Source organism: Rhipicephalus microplus, unplaced genomic scaffold (genome assembly GCF_043290135.1).
Source record: "Rhipicephalus microplus isolate Deutch F79 unplaced genomic scaffold, USDA_Rmic scaffold_15, whole genome shotgun sequence".
NCBI lineage: Eukaryota > Metazoa > Arthropoda > Arachnida > Ixodida > Ixodidae > Rhipicephalus > Rhipicephalus microplus.
This window is the reverse complement of record NW_027464588.1, coordinates 22784266-22806270: the sequence shown is the minus strand read 5'-3', so window position 1 is coordinate 22806270 and position 22005 is coordinate 22784266. Positions and strand designations below refer to the sequence as shown.

The window sequence follows — 22005 nt, the reverse complement described above, 5'->3', positions numbered from 1 at the left end:
GATTTCAAAGTAAATTACACAAAAGGGGAATACATAATGAAGAGTAGTACGCCACGTGTGCTGAATCTCATTTTACAAGGCTTTGATTTTACGGTATTTATGACTTTCCTGTTCGAAAGAATCACTGAATTGGCGCTGCTTTCTGTAAGCTTCTCCAACCTCAGGTGTTACGTATTGGTTAACAAGCCCATGCGTTATGAAGAATTCATTAATCATTAACCTATTTTCCGCATCTTGATTCTGCTGAGGCTAAAGCTTATCGGCTTTTACAGTCGGCGACAACGCCCTGAATGTGATGGACATTCGCGGCACAAGCGTGATTGCTGGGACAAGCTTTTCTTCTGTCCCTTTCGAGATATCCGTCTCAATCCTGGTGACCTTGCGTGAGCTTGTGTATCCTATACTATGTAGTACAGCCTATACCTGGAGAAATTAGTGCCCTGTTTTGCTAGAACAGTCAGTAGTAGCGGTACGTAATAGTCATGTAAGTTTCCAAAATAGTGAGGAATCCAGCTCATCCGTTTGCTCATTTATATCAAAAGCAAGGTTACTCTTTGATCATGCTTTTAATTACCTCGCTCCTCATATTCCTAGCATTTTTTCGTGCTTTAAGGATCTTATTTTCTTAGCACAATTGTCACTCACCACAACGAAGTTCTGGATATTGTGAAATAAATTGCCCACGTTGGTTTTCTTCTGAAAAGATTGAAATTGCCTAAAATTAACCAAAGATATACAATTGACTTTGAATATAAAAATAACGTCGTTTGTGTTCCTTGCGTACGTTGACAGCATAATAATAATTATTCAGCCTCTTGTTTCTTTATTTGTAAAAGTCTGAAGCTTCAAAGCAATAAATTATTTGCACAGTTTTATATGCCTGCTATGTTATTTTTATTTTCGTAATTACATTCCTACTAATCTGATATATAAAACACCGGTACTTTCATGCTCAGTGTTCTCATTCTTCGCTCTATTTGCTGTAATATAGTTGCCCTATGGTTGTGATATATTTTTATATATTCAGCAACAATGTACACTTAATGTGTATATTTATATTCAGAATACGTGGTACACGTAATCAAAACACGGTCTCGTTAGCGGTTCTTCGGCGCATATGCCGAGAATTCCATTGTTGTGTGAAAGCGCCGATGTTAAAGCAGTACGGAACTCACCCCCATGCTTACGCTGACGGGGTTCACATTTGTACACATCATTCGCCTAGCCAGTGCGCTTTTTTTGTCGTCTCGTTAGCACCAGTCATTTGTTTTATATTTGTAAAATTACAATGGATGGAATATCCTAGCTCCTGTAAAACAGTTTGCTGGCACAGCCGTGGCTAGCAGAATTGTTGTTAAAGCATTTGACGTATATATTTATTGTTATAGGTATCGTGTGCCGGAACATGTGCAGCGTTCATGTACGAAATATACTATGTTTTGTTCAACGACGTTGGATGGATTAGCTGGACTTCAAAGCAAGTGTTTGACATCGCCTTCGAAGTCGTGTTTTTCTTTATCGTTGTAAGTAGCCCCGGCAAATTTCGCATCTAGTATAGAAGCACCTGTGTGCCTAAGCTTGGCTACTAAAATAAACTTTGAGTGACATCAGTTCTATGTTGCAAGATAAATATGAGATATTAGGGTAATGGCAAGCTATGGTAGTTCTTGGGTTGTCTTGCTGTAGTACGTGGCAGCGCTTCTTTTAACTCCCAACTTAAATACGTGGGCAGCTGTATGAACTGATGATTTCTGAGCGTTAGGGGCAAAGCACGAGGCTTCTTCGTCCATAATGTCTGTTCTCAAAGCTACATTATACGAGGCACTTCTCTTGTAACGTACGGTACAGTCGAAACATATGTGAGACACAGAACGCGAAAGTTTAGCAACAGACTAATATTGAATTAAACTTGTGACAGAATAATATACAACACCTTCAACCTAAAACCTTTTATACTTGTCGGCGATTTCAAAGCAGTTATTATGATCCTTGGAACTTAGCTCTGTAGTCGACTCTTTATGGAGCTTTATGCCACTTTCTGCCACTCAATTTAAGCTATATGACTTACCGGTCGGGTAACGTACTGTAGAGTCTGAACATGTGTGAGACGCGAAAAAAAAAGTTTGAACTGTAAACTCAAATTCAGCATAATGTTGACAGAATAATATAAAACACAAGCAGAAACCAGTTTTTCAAATAGAGCTACCTGAACGTAAACATTATAGACCTTAAGACTTAGCTTTGTAGTCGACTGTTTATGTCGTTTTGTGTAACTTCACTAAATTTTCAATATATGGGGCGACGCCCGGGCACCATACGGTAGGGTCTAAGCATAGGCGAGGCACAAAAAAGTTTCAACAATAGACTTATATCAATCATGATTGTGACAAAACTTTATAAACCCAAGCACCAAGCATTTTGAGTCAGCTACTCCAACGTACACATTATGGACCTAAGTAAATCGGACTTGTAGACTACAGTATACGTGAATTCCTGAAGCTGGAGTGCCCAGTGAGCCAGGCGCCCTGTTGGATCCTTGAGTGATCAAAGCCAGCATAGCGCATGGTAATCTGCGGTCACGGTGAAATATCGGCCTTATAAAAATGAGTGGAATTCACCAACTATTCATACAGTTGCCAGGCATTCACGCTAAGTAATGGAATTATTTCGTTCAACAGGATAAAGCTGCCGGCTGCCTGCTATATATTTATGGTGCAGGACGAGGATTTGTTTTCTTACCTCAAAATAAAGAATCGCATAAGCAAGGACTCCATTATGACCGTATTGTAATTGCACTAGCACAGCGCCAATCCTGTAGCCGCTAACGTCAGTGCGGACAACGGTAGGCACGGACCCATCGAAGTGGGCGAGAATCGGTGGAGTCGTCGACAAAGTAATGAGGCATAAAAAAGCAGTGTCTTGATGATGACCCCACATAAATGGCAAGTCCTTCTAATTAGGGTCAGTTGTACGGCGTGCCATGTCCACAAAGTTTCTGACAAATTGTCTGAAATACGAGCACAAGCCCACAAAAGTGCGAATGTCTTTGGTGCAAGTTGGTACAGGAAACTTTAGAACAACTTGAACCTTGTTGAGATTGGGGCGGATAAAAGATGAGTCGAGGAGGTGTCCCAGGATGGCAACTTGCTGGTGCTTAAAGTCAGTCGAGATGAGCCTCAAAGGTTGGCACAAACACAATGATGTCGTTTTGGTAACAAAGGCAGATGAACCATTTAAAGCTGCGCAAAATTGTTTCCACCGTACGCTCAAACGTGGCCAGCGCATCGCACAAGCCGAACGGCATAACTCTGAACTGGTAGACACTGTGAGGCGTTAGAAAGGTAGTCCTCTCACAGTCGAGGCTTGTCTACTGCGATTTGCCAGTAACTGGAGCGCAGGCCTATTGAATAAAAATAGGTTGGTGCGTGAAGTTAGTCCAGAGAATTACCAATGTGGGGCAGCGGCCATGCATACTTTATAGTGATTCGGTGTAAGCGCTGATATACCATCCATAAATGCCAGGTATTATCTTTATTTCAACTAGCACTACCGGAGACGCCCACGGACTCGAATAAAGCTCAATAATGACCTTTGTGATCGTTTTTTTACCTTTTGTTGAATAACTTGGCGCTCTGATGGGGACAATCGGCAAGGACCCTTGTGGGTCGGAGCTGCGTCACCAGAATCTGTGTGGTGCTTGGCCTCCGAGGTCCAACTTGAGGGCCTACAATCAAAATCTCATATGTCCCAGTAGGTCTTCAGGATTTCACAATGTCTTTTCTTTGATAAGTTAAAAGGTCTGACAAAATGAGCTTCATCACACTGTTGTGCAACGCTGAAGATCCAGCTGCATCATTCTTATGGGGGTTTGAAGAAACAACAGTGCGCAATTAGTGTGCCACAGACAATATTTGGCACTCTTTAGATGACGACTGAGTGCCGAGAGTCTTGACTTGGGGTAAGCGTTAGGGCTGTGTCCTTAGTTCAAAAAGGGAAGGCACATTTTGTTCGCTGTAATAGCAGCAACTGTGCAAGAATAAGACACGTGCCGCGCCAACAAAACTCCCGGAGATAAAGTCACCACATAATCACCACCTGGTACTCTCGGGCACAGTTCAGCAGCAAAGAAGGTTGGGGCTTATGATGGCAGCCGAACAAAGACAGTACATGAAGGTAACTTGTGCTGTACGACACCGGCGAAGCAGTAAATGACAGCAGAGTGGCAAGACAAGAAATTGAGTGCGAGGATGGCGTCGTGAAAATGGTGAACAAGAACAAGAAACTTAACGGAAGTTTGGTGGTTGGGGATGCTCACGCGTGCGGTGCACATTCCGAGCACAGCCGCAGTTCCTCCAGTGGCGAAAAGCACAAATAGGGACTCGAGCGGTGTAAGTACCTTATTTAGCCAAGCACGGAGATTAGTACTTATAATTTAAATGTGCGCTCCTGTGGAAATGAGGGCAGAAATAGGCAGGCCATCCACTTCCTCAGCGAGGAGGTAGACGTCTGTAGTCTTGGGGAGCAGAGGGTTTTCAAGTCGGGGGTTCAATGCAGCGTCACCTCAAAGAAGCTACATTGCTCAGTTTTCCGAGTATGGGTGTTTGGTATAGGACAGGGCGACGCATAGCAGCGGTGCTGAGGTGTTCGGGAGCATTGTTCGCACGGGGACGGTATATGACTGAAGCGTCGTACAATCGCAACAATATTATAAACACAATGTCTATGATTGCTCACTGTGCATGAGTGCCTCATTCGAGGCTATTACTTCCAGCAAAACACTTCGCCATACAAATCTCGTTGAGATAGCATGAACTATAATCAATTTCACACTATTCAAGATTTAATACCTTAAAACAATGACACTTATCAAATACGTAAAGCAAAATAACTACCCTATATATGCAGTAGTGTTTGCGGTCACACAAATAAGTGAGCCTAATTGGGCGAAGTTACCACGACAGCCCCCTCTCGGTGAAACAGTAAGACACAGTTTGTATGCCGCACTTTGCACCATATAGCCTGCACTCAAAAAATAAAAACAGTGTGCAAAAAGTGTGGTTCCGGGTTATCTATGCAGCCATTGTGTGCATAGCGTTTTTTGTTCTCATTTGTAGCGTTAAACTTATGATCCCCGTCGTGTGCAGGGGGAACCACATGCCGAAACTTATGGCATAGGCTGAAGTTGCACCTGACTTCAGTACGGTAGCAATTGTTCTTATAGTTACAAGTACATATATAGAGCTCATACTGGCATAGTTTGACTTTTTCAGTACAATAATAACAAACCTAGACAGATGCCTGCCAAATACGAAAGTCGCACTTAATGAGAACTCGCTTGGAACATTCATACCACTTGCTGTGACTTGCATGGGAGGCGCCTATAGACATCTCCTGATTTTAAGGTCCATTAAATAATAGGTTTTGTAACCAATTCTCTTACTTATCCTTTTAATAGCTTCTTATTTCTTTTTTTTCAATAGGTCCTGTTATGTGTCCTATACATTAAGCAAAGACTAAGAAGAGCGTGTGTCCCCGGCATCTTATGCGTCATACATGGCATGATTCTTTCGGCGTTCATAAACGATTGGCTGGAAGTGATAGAACATGCGTACTCCTGTCAAGTAAGCGTCCTCTTTGTGTTCTCAAAGACTTAAATCATATGAGTGGTCGACTCATTGAAATTGACTTATCGAAGTAAACAATACTGAATTTCAACCCTATGCTTAGAGCGAACGAGTCCAGGCTGTCACTAAACAACTCTAAATTGGCAGGTTCACTTTTATGTTACCCCTCTTCTACACTATAAAGTAATAAGCTGCTTTTCTGATACCCTAATAGTGTTCTGCGGAAAATTGTTTTACAAACCCACACTTAGTTTGTTCAAATTTCTGCAGGCATGTGCACCAGGAGCGCCTTATTTAGGATGCATGGGTATAAGTTGCATTTAAGGTTGTATTATGTTTCCCGTACGTTTCTTCACTCTAAGTGCACAAGACGTCATCAGGCGGCCAACTACACACTCCTGAACTCGTTCCTTCAAGGGTTTACTGTGCCATCTCAGAGCGCATGACAACTAAAATAAAAAATAAAGGAGTTAGAATATTACTAGGGACCAAAACCTTCCTATGTTCACAGTTACCTTGAATAATGTTCTTTCTCACTTTCTCGAGGAAGGCCCGGGGAATAATTCATAGGTTTTTGTTCCAGTCTTCGGTAGACTTTGTTCGCATCTACTTAGCTGAGAAGACCATCGTATTGATGTGCAGCACGTTCATGGCTTTCGGAAACTTCGTGCTGTGTGGCTTTGCCTACTTGCCACGATCTGGACAGAGTTCCAAGGTAATAAATTATTTATTTTTAGTGTTTGCGTGGTGTAGAACGTACTTTGAATCAGTGAGCCGTCTACAGAGCCTTACAGTATTGAGCAAAAACAGTTTCACTGTACACAACGGCATTCATAAGGTGTAGGTTATATAGGGTTGTTTTGTTTTGCGAGAAAATGCATAAGCGAATTTTACGCATACTGCTAATGAATTTTACCTTGTAGAATTGGATGTACAAATTAGCACATTCAGCTATAAAATCTTTTATGCTGTTTGGCAGACACACAAGCGTCATTATCACACACGTGAATTCAAAACGATATTGAGTAGCATTTACTTATAGTATCCTTTTTTAGGTCTAAAATCTAATCATGTGATAACGGTCATGAATTCACACTACATTATACCTCTATAAGAAAGCGAAAATTTGTGGGTTTAATTTCCAACGGTAATCGGTTTGCCTTGCAGCTGGATATTGTGTACACGTATAGAGAACAGCACTTTACATAAAATACAAGAATGCACCGGAAGCTTTCTTTTTCTCATTCTAGAGAATTAAAACTACCTTTTGTAACTTGATTTTAGAGTTTCTCAAAGGTTACAAAGCTACAAATGCTGCCTAATACAAGCACACACCTTTTTCACGAGCAACTGGGGAGCCAAATGACTGGGGGAGTTTAGGTAATAGGATGCTAGTGAAAAGGTCAACATTGAAATTATGTCTGGTAGTATAGCGGGCAACACGGCTGTGTTAGCGACTCCGACTCATAAGTTTAGAGTGTTCTATGTTTTATATTTGACGGTTGAGTGCCTACAAATGTGTGCTAAGAAACCGCGAAGTGACCAGTCAAATATGCCTTGTAGACAAGTGCCACGTTCCTGCTTCTCTACGTGCACCAAGAACACTTGCCATTCGCAATCATAGGGTGGTTTTGGGTCTTTAAACCCCACATGAAAATGAAAATTCTTACATATATTACTACGTGTTGGAAGATATCTCTTCTCATCTAATATTTGCTTAGGGTACTTTTACCGAGTTACGCTTAATATTACGACCAATCGAGGCGTGGTTTAGGGTTCAGCAGTGACGTTCATGCAAATACGAAGCTTACAGGGTGACCTTTAGTACTGGCGAGAAGAGGCTTCTGCACTTTAATGACACGTAAATTGCAATAAATACAAGCTGCAAACAGTGAGCCAGCGTTTGTCGCCATGAACCTAAATATTTCAGTTGCTGACCTCTGAGAAAGTGCTGTATTCAAACAACTAAAACTTACGACCACTTGGCATAATTCAGGATCCTTTCTTGAATAATACTTCATGAACTACAGTTCACAATAATTGAGCAAGCACATCGAGTTCATCAGCCTAGTTCCGCTAAAAAGGCAGTCCTTTGTAATAATGTAATAGTATATGCATGGTAATTCTTTTCTAAACGGATATGAAAATATTTATATTGAATCCGACGAGATATAGTTTTAATAATATAAACTGACACTTGCCCGGTATACTATTTAGAAAAGTATCTTCAATCATTATAATCATCTTCGTCAACTTTTTTCAGCAAGCAAAACAGCAAGACATGGACGGGTATTCTCCATTTTCAAATGTTATTCTCAGGGTTGCGTACAAGTAAGTATTTAAATTGATTCACCGAGTACTTGCACAGCAATGAGTTATGCTAAAGCAAAACCACACCATCTAAGAAAAACACCTCTGCAAGTTCAAATTAAAGAACAACCCCTTTTAAGGAACTCTAATAATTATTTGAATTTTATTCAACACCGCAAAGATCAACAGCGCTGACGTATATTACTTCGCAACAACTTTTAATGTCTAAAGATATATTTCAACAGCACCCTCCTCTCAATCCTAGCAGTGCCATCCGAGAATAAAGGAGGAAGCAGCAAGGATCTCGACAAGTGCTTTGAATTATTTATTCTGAAACCATTGAGTGGCACTAATATTTACCTTATATGACAAAAGACAGTTATTCATTATTAGTTGTGCTGGGTGTGTTTTGTAAAAAAATAATTACATGCATATGTTGTTTTATTTAGTGCGTGTACGTTTTTTTCATAACGCAGGCACTTTAGAAACACGCTTTTTCGCTCAAAAGTGGTCACAGAAGATATACCGAGGCTCACTCTACGAGCTCGCTGCACTTCAAACAGAGAAACCGAGTGCAAAGAATTTATAAAACAGACGTAAGTATTCTCAACGACTGCTATAATTGCTAAACAGAACAAAGCTGCGCTGACACTTGAGCATGCGCATGCGCTCACGCATTCCAATACTCATGTGTGATAAATTGATTGTAATAATTAGGTTAATGGCTTATGTATCATTTGAGCCGACAATGTTTTTCTGAAGTAACTGTAAGTGGTGCATATACTAAAAGTTAAAGTAATGTATGCAAGACTTGTTTAATAAAAGGTCTCATGGGCGTCTGGTGCGCGTGCTAGGACGAACTCTACATCCGTTCAATTGATATGTAAGAAATTTCAAAGCTCAATAACGCTGAATAGAAAAAGCAGGACACGATCTGGCAAACAGGTAGTCTTAGGTCCATAAAGCAAGGCGTCGGCCTTCACACGGGATGTCTTTTAATGAAATGAAACATTCAAGCATACCTGCAGTTCCCGGGCCCTCTTGCTTTACTGACCTTCACACCACCTTTCCAATCCCTGCAAACAAGTTCAATATCTGTAACGCATATAACAAATCTTACGTATGTTATAGGGGAGGGGGGTGCAAAATTATGCCCGTTAACAGAGCTACCAACTTGAAAGATGTGCGAGCTCTGCTCGGAGCACGTTTCTAAATATCTGGAAACTGCGAGCAATTTATTTTCATTCATTTTACAGCCAAAGTTCAAGCAGCCCGTGCTTTTTCTACTGTCTCGTGCTGAAGCATGCCTGGAAGGAACTGTATTGGTCGAATTCATTGACACTTCTGTTCTATTCATCACTTCTCCTCAGAATTCCACTGTTTCTGTAAGTTGTGTTTCTTGCTTGGCTATCAAATTTATTTGTAAAGGTAATGGTTATTGCGTACACTTGTAACCTTGTCTCAATCTCGTTTGCTTTTTTTAAGCTTCGCTGAGGAGAACCTGTAGTTCATTCGACATTTCGGACTAATATTACACAGTTGGACGGATTTAGCTTGTGGCATCTATATGCAAAATTATCGCACAACTTGTGGTCGCATTGCACTTTCATACATCAAAAGCTACCTATTCCTGAAGGCTTGCTGGGCTTTCTTAAGGTGAACTAAATTGCTCTTTCCGTTGATCGTACAGTCTGCAATAGGTATAAACACTATTATTCTCAACAAATGGTCATGTATAATGAGCAGAGCTGCTGGTAAACGAAAACAGTGTCTAATGGCGTCGAATGGCCAAAACTTTACATTATTTCCTTACACTTATTGGATTCGAAACCATTATGACATTTTTGTGCATGACCTACGGAAAAGAAAGTCCAGCGCACTTCGTTATTGGACATATAGTCGTTACAACACAGTTAAAAGCCTGTCTTAAATATGCATGATTATTTCGCTTATACGGCAGTGAATCTGGCACGCCTTCAATTACACCATGTGTATGATCCACTATTCATCAATATTCGGCAACGGTCGCTCAATTGTAAGAGAGCTCCAAAATAATCTGACAAAACTCTACCGTTTTTTTTCTTCAATGAACTGCTCGATCAAGACAATGCTTGTTGTAACATAACACTTGGAAGCTTTGTGAGCAGATTACAGCAACAGTTAAATGCGACGCTACTCGGCTCCTAGGCTGAGCATAAAAAGCAGGGTAGCATGTGTAGAAATAAACACAGTGCTTTTATTTCGCTTTGATCAAGCTCAAATCTCAGGTGACCACTTTGACATACTTTTATTTGTCTGCGCAGTGGATTACTTGATAGCACCAGTATCTTCTCCTTCGATCAGTCGGTCATTCTCCTTTGTGCGTCGTGCATTGCTGAATGCTTCGTGTCAAACCTGCAGTCATACTTCACGGTTCAGGGCCAGTTGAGAGCACAGCTATTGCTTCAGACTGCTGTTTTCAAAAAGGTGAGAACTGCCGTCTGGCAGATAGTGCCAGCCGTTGCATGCGATAAAGTGCAATATCAGGTGTTCTTTACTCATTTTTGTGCTTTCTTATTTTCAAGAAAAAAAGTAGTTCTTATAATAGACTCCGCCGGTGCATCTGAGAACTCAATGCAATCAATACATTGTGAGCCTGGCCACTCACTCATGCTTGTCAAACTGTAGAACACTGTGCATAATGAAGCTCGATGGCATTATGCAGTGCTATTCAAGTTTGGAGCCACAATGTGTCATCAGCCTGACATGCCCACAATAATTGAGTTTAACAGAAAAGACCTCACATCTCATCATGAAATATTATCAAAAATTACGTAATTTCTCTAGCATCGCCAATCTGAACAGGAGTGTTTCGTAAATGAATAACTCTGCATACCTTCAATGATATGCATAAAGCAAAACATAAAATACAGCCATGTATCAAGTTTGGCTACACTCACTGTAAGCCAACTTGCTACAGCTGGGCCAACGAAGCGTTTCGTAGCTCTCGATGTGTCAGTTGTTATACAACGCAACTCATAACATGCTCGGCAAAGGACATTGGGGAGACTGTCTTGTGTACTCGTCGGACTACAGCGCCCGCTTTCGCGTAAACAAAACTCCGATCGACTTTGAAAGCTCGGTTCGCTCCTTGCAAGACAGTGAACCGAGTGGTTGAATATAACTGACAATGGTTTACTCCTTATATTACGTCCCATGTGGTACACACGTTGAACTGCACGTAACCACTTGAAGCGACAAATCTAAGTGACGAAGGTTTTACAAGTCGTAAAATTAGTGCGGTATAGTACTCAAGTACGCGTTAGAAGTGCGCTGGCATTTTTCGTTTCTCAAAATAACCGCGAAGGGACGAAGTAGAATCAAAGGTGATCTGGACTAAAATAGTGTTGAATGATAGTGATATATTTATTATTGACTGATATGTGGGGTTTATTGTTTCAAAACCACCATATCATTATGAGAGACGCCGTAGTGGAGGGCTCCGGAAATTTCGACCACCTGAGATTCTTTACCATGCGCCCAAATCTGAGCACACGGGCCTACGACATTTATGCCTCCAGCGGAAATGCAACCGCCGCAGCCGGGATTTGATCCCACGACCTGCGGGTCTGCTTCTGAGTACTTTAGCCACTAGACCACCGCGGCGGGGCAACAAATTAATTGCATATACACAAATATACAACTTGATGACCTATATAGTGTAATGTAGTGGTAGTGGAGCTCGGACATTGGTGCGCGTGGGGCTTAGAGGAATGACGAGAACAATGAAGTCGGATCCATCATGTTCCCAAGCTCGAACCTTTATAAATTATTCCAAATTTAGGAATGACCTAAAAGTTGCTTTGGCTTCTCTCACTGAAGACAACAATAAAACTTAGGTCATGAAATGAAGTGGGGTATTTAGAAGAACGTTCGTAAAATCAGAATTTTCCATTTGGTCTTCTAAGAGGGTGTCTGGGAGCCAGTGGTGAAATTCTGATTGCTATCGCGATTATAGATAACGACAAGCAGCTTGGAAGCAGCTAATTCAAATCAGTCCTCCGAAAATTGGGCGGATTACAAATTTGTCTCAGCTACATTTACACACACGGTGGCTTAATCTAAAGAAGACTATGGCAAAAGACATTTCGACTTTCTTTCTAAACCAAGAAACAAGAAAGCGTTATTCCGATATGTGAGATCACGCACAATCCTGCCGTCTCTAGCTGACTCTGATTATGACAGGTTATCGCCGGAAGAAATGAATTATTTTTTGAAGCGATTGGTAGAGGTCTAGCAAAAAAATTTTCTTCGACTTTAACAATCAACTGGCAAAAATCTTACATGAAGACAGACTACGAAAAAGTGAAGTTGTCTGAAGTGTCAAGCGTAATTAGAAACTTACCCTCGTCAGCTTCTGGTCCTGGTGGTATAAAAATTCCTATGATTAGATTTTTATTCAAGATATCACCCAGTGACGTCCTCAACCTTACAAACTATTCCTTAAACAATGCCTGGATACCCCATGACTGGAAAATAGCTAGAGTGGTTCCCACAAAAAAACAAAGATCAGATTTTAACGTCCACAATATCAGACCAATTTCTCTAACATCTCACCTGATTAAAATTATAGCGGGAGTTTTAGGTAACACAATAAATCTTTGACTAGCTGACAAGCTTATATTATTCCTTTCGGCCCTGATGTCGTTGATTGACACAACAAAACATTTCTCTTAGAACCTTGAAAACCTAATCAAACCTGCTCATTCCTGTAGACGTATTTCATCAACTATCCCCACTGCGACTGAAACCACTGTTTTAATTTTTGCGTGACATGGAGCCGTAAAGAAGAAGAATTTGAATCGAGGTCGCTGGTGACGATGACGCGGGCAAGCAGAGGCGAGAATGTGGCACTTTCAAGTTGAATCCTTGAAGTTGTTTTAAGTGCTTCAACTCTTTAAATACAGAGTTTGTTCAGATTTTGGACATTGTGGGGCATAGCAGCAGTAAATTTTCTATTTTTTGTCATTTCATGGCTATAGGGCCATAATGATCTAATTTGATATAAAGGCTGTAATTAAATAAATACTTACAATGCTCACCAAATCTTTCGTTTGCGGTTTTCTGAGACGTTAACTATGAATAAAATATGTACTAATAATCTGTCTGACAAAAATACGAATTCCAGGGCTGAAAGGGTTAAAGCCAAGCCGAATTGGTTTTCGTAGCAAGTTCCCAATTTGGTGTGCTCGTGACGATTTAGAGAGCCGAATACAGCTTGCCCGAAAAAGACGGCACTATGCGGCACTAGTAATATTAGACATATCTAAAGCTTATCATAGCGTCGAGCACTCCATTTTATTGAATGCAATACAGGACTTAAACTTTCAGTGATATGTTGTGGAGTGGGTAGCAGAGTTTCTAAAAGCAAGGGAATATTACTGTGCAGAGGATGGATATCGCTCATCTAAATTCAAACAACAACGTGAAGTTCCTCAAAGGGTGGTCCTATCTCCACTGTTATTTAGTATTCTCATTATCTCTATTTCCATTGAACGAGATATAACTGTCTACAATTAAGCGGATGACATCGCGTTTTTGCTGCAGACAGTGGTACTTATTCTTTTCATCAAAAATTGCAAAATATATGTATTCCCTCGGACTTTGGCTGCGGTCAATTTCATTGTCTCTAAATATCAGTAAAAGTGCTTTGCTGGCGTTTCCACTAGCAAACTCTACTCATATATCTGTACTATATAAGCAGGCACCGATTCCGCAAGCCAAGTCTATAAATTATTTGGGCAATATTGATAACGAAAAACTTAACTGGAGCCGTGGCAAAGGCACAACAAACTTCAGGCTTAATGCGCAGGTTGAGCGAAAGGAAATGTGGTTTACGTAGACAAACCTTGTTCAAGATATATAAAATGAAAATGGACGTACGCCCATAATAGAATTAGGGCGCATATTATTTTCGGGTGGACCTACGTACGAAACAAAACCTTTAGTTCTGTTGGAGCGAGAAGCGCTACGTTTGTGTTTGCGACTCCCCAGGAATGTCGCTATTAATGTTATATACCAGGAAGCTCGTATATCAACTATTCTTTGCCGATTCCGTACCCTAACTATACAAACTTTCTTAAAATTTTACGGCTTATCAGCGAGACGATCTGAATATGCCTTTATTAGTGTCCCTGACGCCTTTCTCCTCGCTCATTGGCCACGCATTCGTACTACCCAGAATATTTTTGTACAAAGGAAACTGAAAAGCATAACGGTAGACATCAGATCGGTAATCAGAACTAAAGCATTAAATCAGCATACTACGATAGAATATGACGAAATTTTCCCTCCACTATCTATGTTTCAATGTTGAAGTTTTTTGAATAACAGGTTAGAAGATTACATACGCTAATGCGGAAATAAACATAATAGCCACTGGCGCTTCTGTGAATAAAGAAAAGGCAGCAGTAGGCACTGCCTCTGCTTACATTCGTTGGTCCTTCTCAGTAAGACTGCCGGACTTCACACCGTTTTTCGAAGTTGAACTCCTGGCTATTATTTTGGCGCTCCGAAAACTGCCTTCAAACGAAGACAGTGCAATGATCATTACTGATTCACTTTCGGGGTGTACTGCTCTCACACCTTCAGAACAATTAAGAGCCCTAGTGACATTGCACACATTAAGATCCCAGGCCACTGTGGCATACAGTCGGATGAAACGGCCGATTCATTAGCTCGATCGAGCTTCACTTGATGGTCCTCTGATATCAGTACTACCAGAAATAGAACACACAGTGTCAATAGGATATAAAGAATTGGCTATTTACACGGATATGATGAAAATAATACAAAATGAATGGACTGTCAGCGCCTAACATATCTCTGGAAACCTCAGTAGAGTAAATCTAAAATGTTAGAAGTTATCTTAACCACATGTTGATGTCATTCCTCTTCATTAAACATTTATTTACACAGAGCTGCTTTGACGATATCTCCCTAGTGCCCAATCTGCGAAGAAACAATAGAGCATTATTTTATATCATGTAAAAACTATTCACAATTGGGAAAGGACATTTAGTTCCGTTTTCCACACTAGGCTTAAATTTACCTGCCGATAATGTTCTTAGTTTCGGTGCCTCTAGTTTGAGACGTTTCCACAGAAACGTATTCGATGCTGTATGCAGTTTTATTCAAGAATCTAAGCGCATCTCATTAAAATACCTGCCTAAATATATTTTTGACGAATACTTGTGATAATGTGATTGAAAGTCGCACATTCATTCGATTTTTACCGGGTGAGATAAAGTCAACTGTCTGGTATACTCAGAATTTAGTCTTCAAATATAATTCTAGCTCACCTTTACTCTTATTGATTCATCTTCATTTTAATTTTTTTAGTTTATTCTTAAGTTTCATTTTATTATTTTTTATTGTTTCATTATTCTTGTTGTTTTAACGATAGGCTCTCAACCAGTGTATCACATATAGGCTGCTACTCGATTTCATGACCGATCACCAGAGTGGTTCTGTGCCAGTACGTACAGGCAACAAACAAACAAACAAATGAACGAACAGCCCCCCCCCCCCCCCCTCATGAACGGGTAAAGTGTCAGTGTCTTGTTCATCTACAACAGAAATAAATACGTATATATAAGTTGTGCGAAATTCTAAGTGTTGGTTTAGTACAGGAACCGACCACATACCATCCGCGGACCACAAGGCTCAGTTATGTGGCCCCCGATGCTAAGTCGTAACTGGGCTCTCTTCCACTAACTTGACCGATAAACGCGTCTACGACTTCGCGGGCATGTCGGTCAGCAGTCAGCAACCATGCAGCAGATATTTGTGAGTTGACTGAGAGGGTTGTTCAGGACCATAAGTCGCAATGCACCTTTTTTGTTTGTGATCAATGTTAACAAATTGCAACGTTTTCAAGTGTGTGCGGAAAAGGAGCACTGTTTATGTACCATTCTGCACACATAATTTTGCCGAGTTTTTTTGTGTGTGTTCGCTTTCAACGTTCGCCCCACCGCTGATATATCCGGGTGGTGCCCGTCAAGTTGCCTAAATGAAACTTTGCCCTCCAAACTCAGAATATTGCGACCTGTGTTCTAATATATTTTAGTGAATTCTAAATCAATATGTAAATGGACCATATTAAAGGGTCTTTTAGATGTTCATAGATGGCATTATTTTACTAGAAATTATTCATTTGAGCATTACACAATTTAAGCCAGTTTTTTAATGTACTCTTGAGAGAAAATTAAACAAAATTATCCACTCTTCATTGTCATGACAAGCGATGTTCGATCCACACAAATTGATTTTGGGTATGCTACTTGGCAATATCCTTGTTTAATCGCGTCTTAAATGTGAAGTGATTCTGATGCATGTTGTGTCCCTTCGAGCTTATCTATGCATATCCCTAGACGCCTAGGACATCATGCTCTCGTTGTGATTTTTCAAAGGAGATGTTTACCAGCCTAGTATGACAAGAGCGTACGACAAACATAAAAGGCTGGTGGTACCACAAAAATAATTACATGCACGTCATGAGAAGTACCAATTTCATGTCATTGTCTTGGTGCTATGACGGCTGCAATTAATTTTATATGTACCTAAAATGGTATTGCATGACGCAACTACGACGACCGTAACTGACTGGCCGACACGTGCAAATTGTGGCATTTATGTCATGAACACCACTATTTGCATGTCACGCACATAGTGTTTTCTTGGCCATTTCACTGCATTGATATATACCAAAACTTGTATTTCATTACGTGACTGTGGGACCGACAAAACCGACGGGTTGTAACGCAAAAATCATAAAATTCATGTCATTAACAGCAGGATCTATATTTTTTACGCTCACGGTGCGCTTGAGAGTGGTTTCTCTAATTGATATGTGACAAAAATGGTGCTTCTTGACGTGCCTGTAAACATGACGAAAATAAATTGAAGATACAAACATACGAATCTTCATATTAATTTGATAACAAAGTAATATCGGGAATCATACGTCTTGAAACCACGGTATGATTGTGACGTTGTAGTGGACGACTCCAGAAAGTTTGACCATCTAGTGTTCTTTATTGTGCACTACTATCCCACATTTCATTGTCTTGATGCGCTTCTGATCATTTTGGATTCTGCATATATGTCAACGTTGATATGGCACGACATGAGAGCGTGAAAACAATAACTGAGATGTCAGGAATTATACACAGCCTATTTTACGCTTCAATATTATAGCATATACCGATTGTATATGCAACTGAAATACTTAACACGATTGCACTAAACCTCTAGATAGTTCCTCCACTAACAAATGCTGATTGCAATCAAGACTAATTGTCGGCTGGGTCATATTTCTCTCGTGTGCAGGTTACGTGCCTGTCATCCACTGCGCTTGCCAAAAATTCTGCAGGCCATGTGACCTCTTTATTAGCTGCTGACTGCTGGCTTGTGGCATTGTCGTTTTCTTTCCTTCCAAACACTTTCATGGGCTTCGTGTGCGTGCCCATTGCACTGGGTTTGCTGGGTACACACATAGGAAGTGTACCAATGTTCGCTTGTCTTCTCTGGCTCCTTGTCATCGCAAGAGCCTCGTTCTCTCTGGAACCACTGCTTCACAAGTACTACGTGAGTAGTTTGTATACCGTTTTAGAGACGAAGCTCCTAAAGCCTTTGGTCTCTTCATCACTTGTATATCTCTCGTGGTACGTGAGCGCCTAGTAGTATGATTGTATACCGTTTTAGAGACGAAGCTCCTAAAGGCTTGAGTCTCTTCATCACTTGTATACCTGTCGTGGTACGTGAGCGCCTAGTTGTATGATGCACACTCTAGTGTAAAAGAAGCGGTTGGACGGACGGACGGACGGACGGACGGACGGACGGGCGGGCGGACGGACGGACAGACGGACAGACAGACAGACAGACAGACAGACAGACAGACAGACAGACAGACAGACAGACAGACAGACAGACAGACAGACAGACAGACAGACAGACAGAAAGACAGACAGACAGACGCTTCGCCCAAATCATCATTTCATCTGTAGATATGCTGTGATTTTTTATGTGACCAGTGTGAATGTACTGCTTGCACATATTCACTGTCTCTTAGACAAAATCAGGAGCAACTTCAATATTTATGAACGACGCTAAAATGAAAAGCCCACCAGATAGATTGAAAGAATACAGTTAGTGAATTGAAGTCGTGATAGAGAATTCAGTCCCAACTCCTGCTCAAGCACAGCTGCTATTTATAAGAGGCAAGAAAAATACCCACGTCGTTTGGCAGCTGCGTAGACACACCTTGCTTTCTAAGCCGTGCGGCACGCACATTTATTTGATGAGCGCATTATAGTTGGTCAACCTTTAAAAATCACCACAAATCACCATTAAAGCACCACTAACCATCATCAAACATGACTGTGACACAGTATATTTTCATGAGTAGGCACTCACGCGTAGCATAAAAAGTGGCATTCTGGCCCATGATGAAGGGAGCTTTGCAGCTATGTAGATGCACAAGCTGCAGTGGTGCCTACATATGGCAATCAATGAGGTTTCACGTTATGTGAATTGCCAAATGGGTTCGTGCTCAAACATATCCGACACGCTTAGAGGGCTGTTGCGACAATCATCATTCGCAGCCCAGCCACATTTATCTCTATGTCGTAGTGTTTTTCATAGCAGCGCGAAGTCTGCCACTGCTCTTATTTGCAATGGACTTCTTTTAAAATGTAATTCAAAGTGCTTCCGAACTTACAAGACAAGTGAAGGAGTTTAAAGTAAAGGCTGCCAAAGTACACATTAACGAGCCGACAAATTTAACTTCGTATTCACAAAAAAAAAATGCCAGGCCTGCGTGGAAGGCGGAGTATAGTCACAGCGAAAGCTAGAAAAGCGGCCATTCAGAGCATTTTTGAAACACTCATTAGGTAAATACTGCAAGCACGCTTTCTTGACACCCACTAGGGCATTATAACTAAATTTTGAGAGTAGTAGGCCGTCATTCGCTATGCTATTTTTCATCATTGTTCTGGGAAGCGTGGTATCCGCTAAACACTTCCAAAGAATTTTGTGCCGATTGTTCATGCAGTGGCTGACGATGATGAGAAAGTATGACTGAAGTGGGTATGCGCCATCGTTAAGAGGAAAACAAGAACAAGTGGTGTGTTCCAATACTCACCGTAGACGGCTTAATAGACAGCTAAATCGACGGCGGCCATCTTAAGTCCTATTCCAATTCTCACATAGCCGGCAACACAGACAGCTCCGAGAAGACCGCATCGTAGACAATCACCATGCAGGCTACTTTGCTGTCTAAACAAAATGCCGGCTCAGCGAATCACTCAAATCGATCAAATCTCCCCGGATTAATCTTCTCCACACAAGCAGACTCTTTCCCAGACGCTCAATGTGAGTAACGTTTATTTTTTTAATTAAACACAAAATAAGCCAGAAATTAGAACTGTAACGTTTGTTTATTTTAGCTTTTTGTTCTCGACGTGAGGTAGTACATCGTCGCGTAAAAGCTGTTTAATTGTGCTCCATTTCTCGGACAGCATGGGCTCGATGCTGTCTTATAAGCGTGGTTCGTAGAATGTCTATATGCTGTCTAAGAATTGGAACACAGCCAAGCTTTTGTGATGGGTCGGGGCATTAGACGGCCCACTCGTTGCGCTATTCGAATTGTGCGATAACTGGTTGTTTTTTCGCTGTTTTAAAACACTTTATAAGTAGTATTAACGCGATTACTTTCCCGACATCAAGCCTGCCTAAGACAAGTTTGACAACAAGTCACAGGCACCGGTGTAGCGCAGTAGCAGAATATTGGGCTGGCACCCAGGGGACACGGGTTGAGCCCCAATGCGTCTTTGGCGCATTTTTTTTCTAATTTTGTTTGACGTGGTTACGGACACCGGTGGCAACGGCGGCAGACAACTGCGCGTGACCCGAGTTGTGACCTCATATCAGCTTTCGCTGTAAAACTTCTAGTGCTATAAATTTTCGGAAGATAATACCTTAGCCAACTTTGATGCGCGGAATTCCATCAGCGAGCGTGGTTGACGATTCGTAAAACGTAATTACGAAGAAGACGTTTTATTTTTTTCTTTCATTCGGCCAGAAATGTTTCGCAGAGTGTCTGCATATCTCAAAACGATAAGGATATCAGCAGCAGCAAGGACACAGCCACCGCGTCCACGTCAACTTTATTGACTTGCAGTAGCCGTCCTTAAACCGCTGAGGACGTGTGCTAAGCAAACTGCTGCCCCAACTAAAGCAGTGAACACGCTACGCAGGTGTGAAATAGTTTTCACAGCGAACGTTGTTATAAGAGCACAACTCGGGTCACGCGCGGTTGTCCGCCACCGCCACCGCCATCACCGGCGTCGCGCGAAATTTGAAAAAAAGACCTAGCACCAATGACCCAGTGGGGCTGGAACTCGGGTACGCTGGGTGCCAGCGAATGCAGTGGCTTACCACTGAGCTACATTGGTGCTTGGGACTTGTCGGCAAACTTGCTTTAGGCAGGCTTGATGTCGGTAAAGCAATCGCGTTAGTACGACTTATAAAGCGTTTTAAAACAGCGAAACAACAAGCAGTCGTCGCATAATGCAAACAGCGTAACGAGTGGGTCGTCCAATGCTCGAACCCATTACAAAAGCTTGCTCTTGTTCCGTCATTAACTGTATCTCACTTCAGTCATAATTTCTCATCGTCGTCAGCCACTGCACGAACCGTTGGCACAAAATTCCTTGCAAATGTTTAGCGGATACCACGCTTATCAGAATAATGACGAAAAATGGCATAGCGAACGCCAGCCTACCACCTGAACCGATTTATTAATAATGTTGTGGTGGATATCAAGCAAGTGTGCTTGCATTAGTTACCCAATCAGTCTTTTGAAAGGCTCTGAAAGGCCACTCTTCTAGCTTTCGCTGAGACTATGCTGCACCTTCTGCAGAGGTCTGGCCTTTTTTTCTAATATTCAGGTGCATCAACAGCAGAATACAAAGATTTCATTTTCTTTTCTATTGGGCAAGCTTTAAATTGAGAGGCATGTTGCCAGGAATTCCACAGACATTTTCTGTAACAGTAAAAGAGTGTGACGCATATTTTTGTATATATGCACGTACTAACACAAGGTTACGCAATCAGGCATAATCACAGTATAATACCTATTCTAGAGAAACACAGGATTGTCAATCACTTTTATGTGAATAATTGATATTCTTACACACAAAGGGATAATGATATTGTATATATACAACGAAGGCAGTGGCGCAAACTTTCGCACAGTGTACGACATCTTAAATCTCCAGTGTGCCGTTTATGTGCACAACACTCGTGGTGTATAGTCGGCGGGCTGAGCTTTTTACTAACCTAAAAAATCATGGCTTCTACTTATTCACTTTCTCATTTCTTTTTTTCAATTTCATCGTATGCTGCAGAATAAACTTTACAGGTATCGAGACGAGCGGCTGAAGAAGCTAAGTGATTTTCTGTCAGTACTTCGAATGGTGAAGATGTCGGCTCTAGAAGACGTGTTTAGAAGTAAGCTTCTTCACCTCCGGCTGAAGGAGATAGACCAAGCCTACCGCATCAACGTAGTGGACAGCCTTCTGGAGACAGTCATCAGTACGTCTACGTCTGTGGTAAGAAGGTGGCTTGTGGCAAGGGTATTTCGGGCCCATTTTTAGTTTTAATAGACAACTCATACACCAAAAGAAATACTGCGTAGTTAAATAGCCAATTTTTTAGCAACATGAACAGCGTACGCGGAATAACTGCGTGACCTGCGAGATATAACTGACGAAGGAAACGTGATTTTTCAGGGTTAGATGCTATGAGATAAATCCTAAAGATACTTTTAGTGGCGCTCTTTTCCTCGCCATCAATGCCCCAGGCATTGTTGATGGGATAAAAAGAGAGCACCCACATAACTGTAGCCGTGGAGCTTTTCTCTATGCGTGGGAGCCTGATATCATACCACAAAGCAATGCATGTTTTTAGCAGGCGTGCGGCAAAAAGACCATTCAGATGATTTCTGATTCACAATGACTTACACTCGTAA

At 41.3% G+C, this 22005-nt stretch overlaps 1 protein-coding gene across 1 annotated transcript in view; it reads left to right on the top strand.

Moving 5' to 3' along the window:
• Positions 1 to 6219: 6219 nt before the first annotated feature.
• Positions 6220 to 22005, top strand: part of LOC119174280 (multidrug resistance protein mrp-7-like) — a 104857-nt gene continuing 89071 nt past the window's right edge. The window contains exons 1-6 of the mRNA XM_075883050.1: positions 6220 to 6339; positions 7888 to 7955; positions 8411 to 8530; positions 9191 to 9319; positions 10238 to 10400; positions 21383 to 21586. Of these exons, the coding sequence (XP_075739165.1) occupies positions 6259 to 6339; positions 7888 to 7955; positions 8411 to 8530; positions 9191 to 9319; positions 10238 to 10400; positions 21383 to 21586 (765 nt within the window). The 5' untranslated portion in view covers positions 6220 to 6258. The remainder of the gene's footprint in view (positions 6340 to 7887; positions 7956 to 8410; positions 8531 to 9190; positions 9320 to 10237; positions 10401 to 21382; positions 21587 to 22005) is intronic.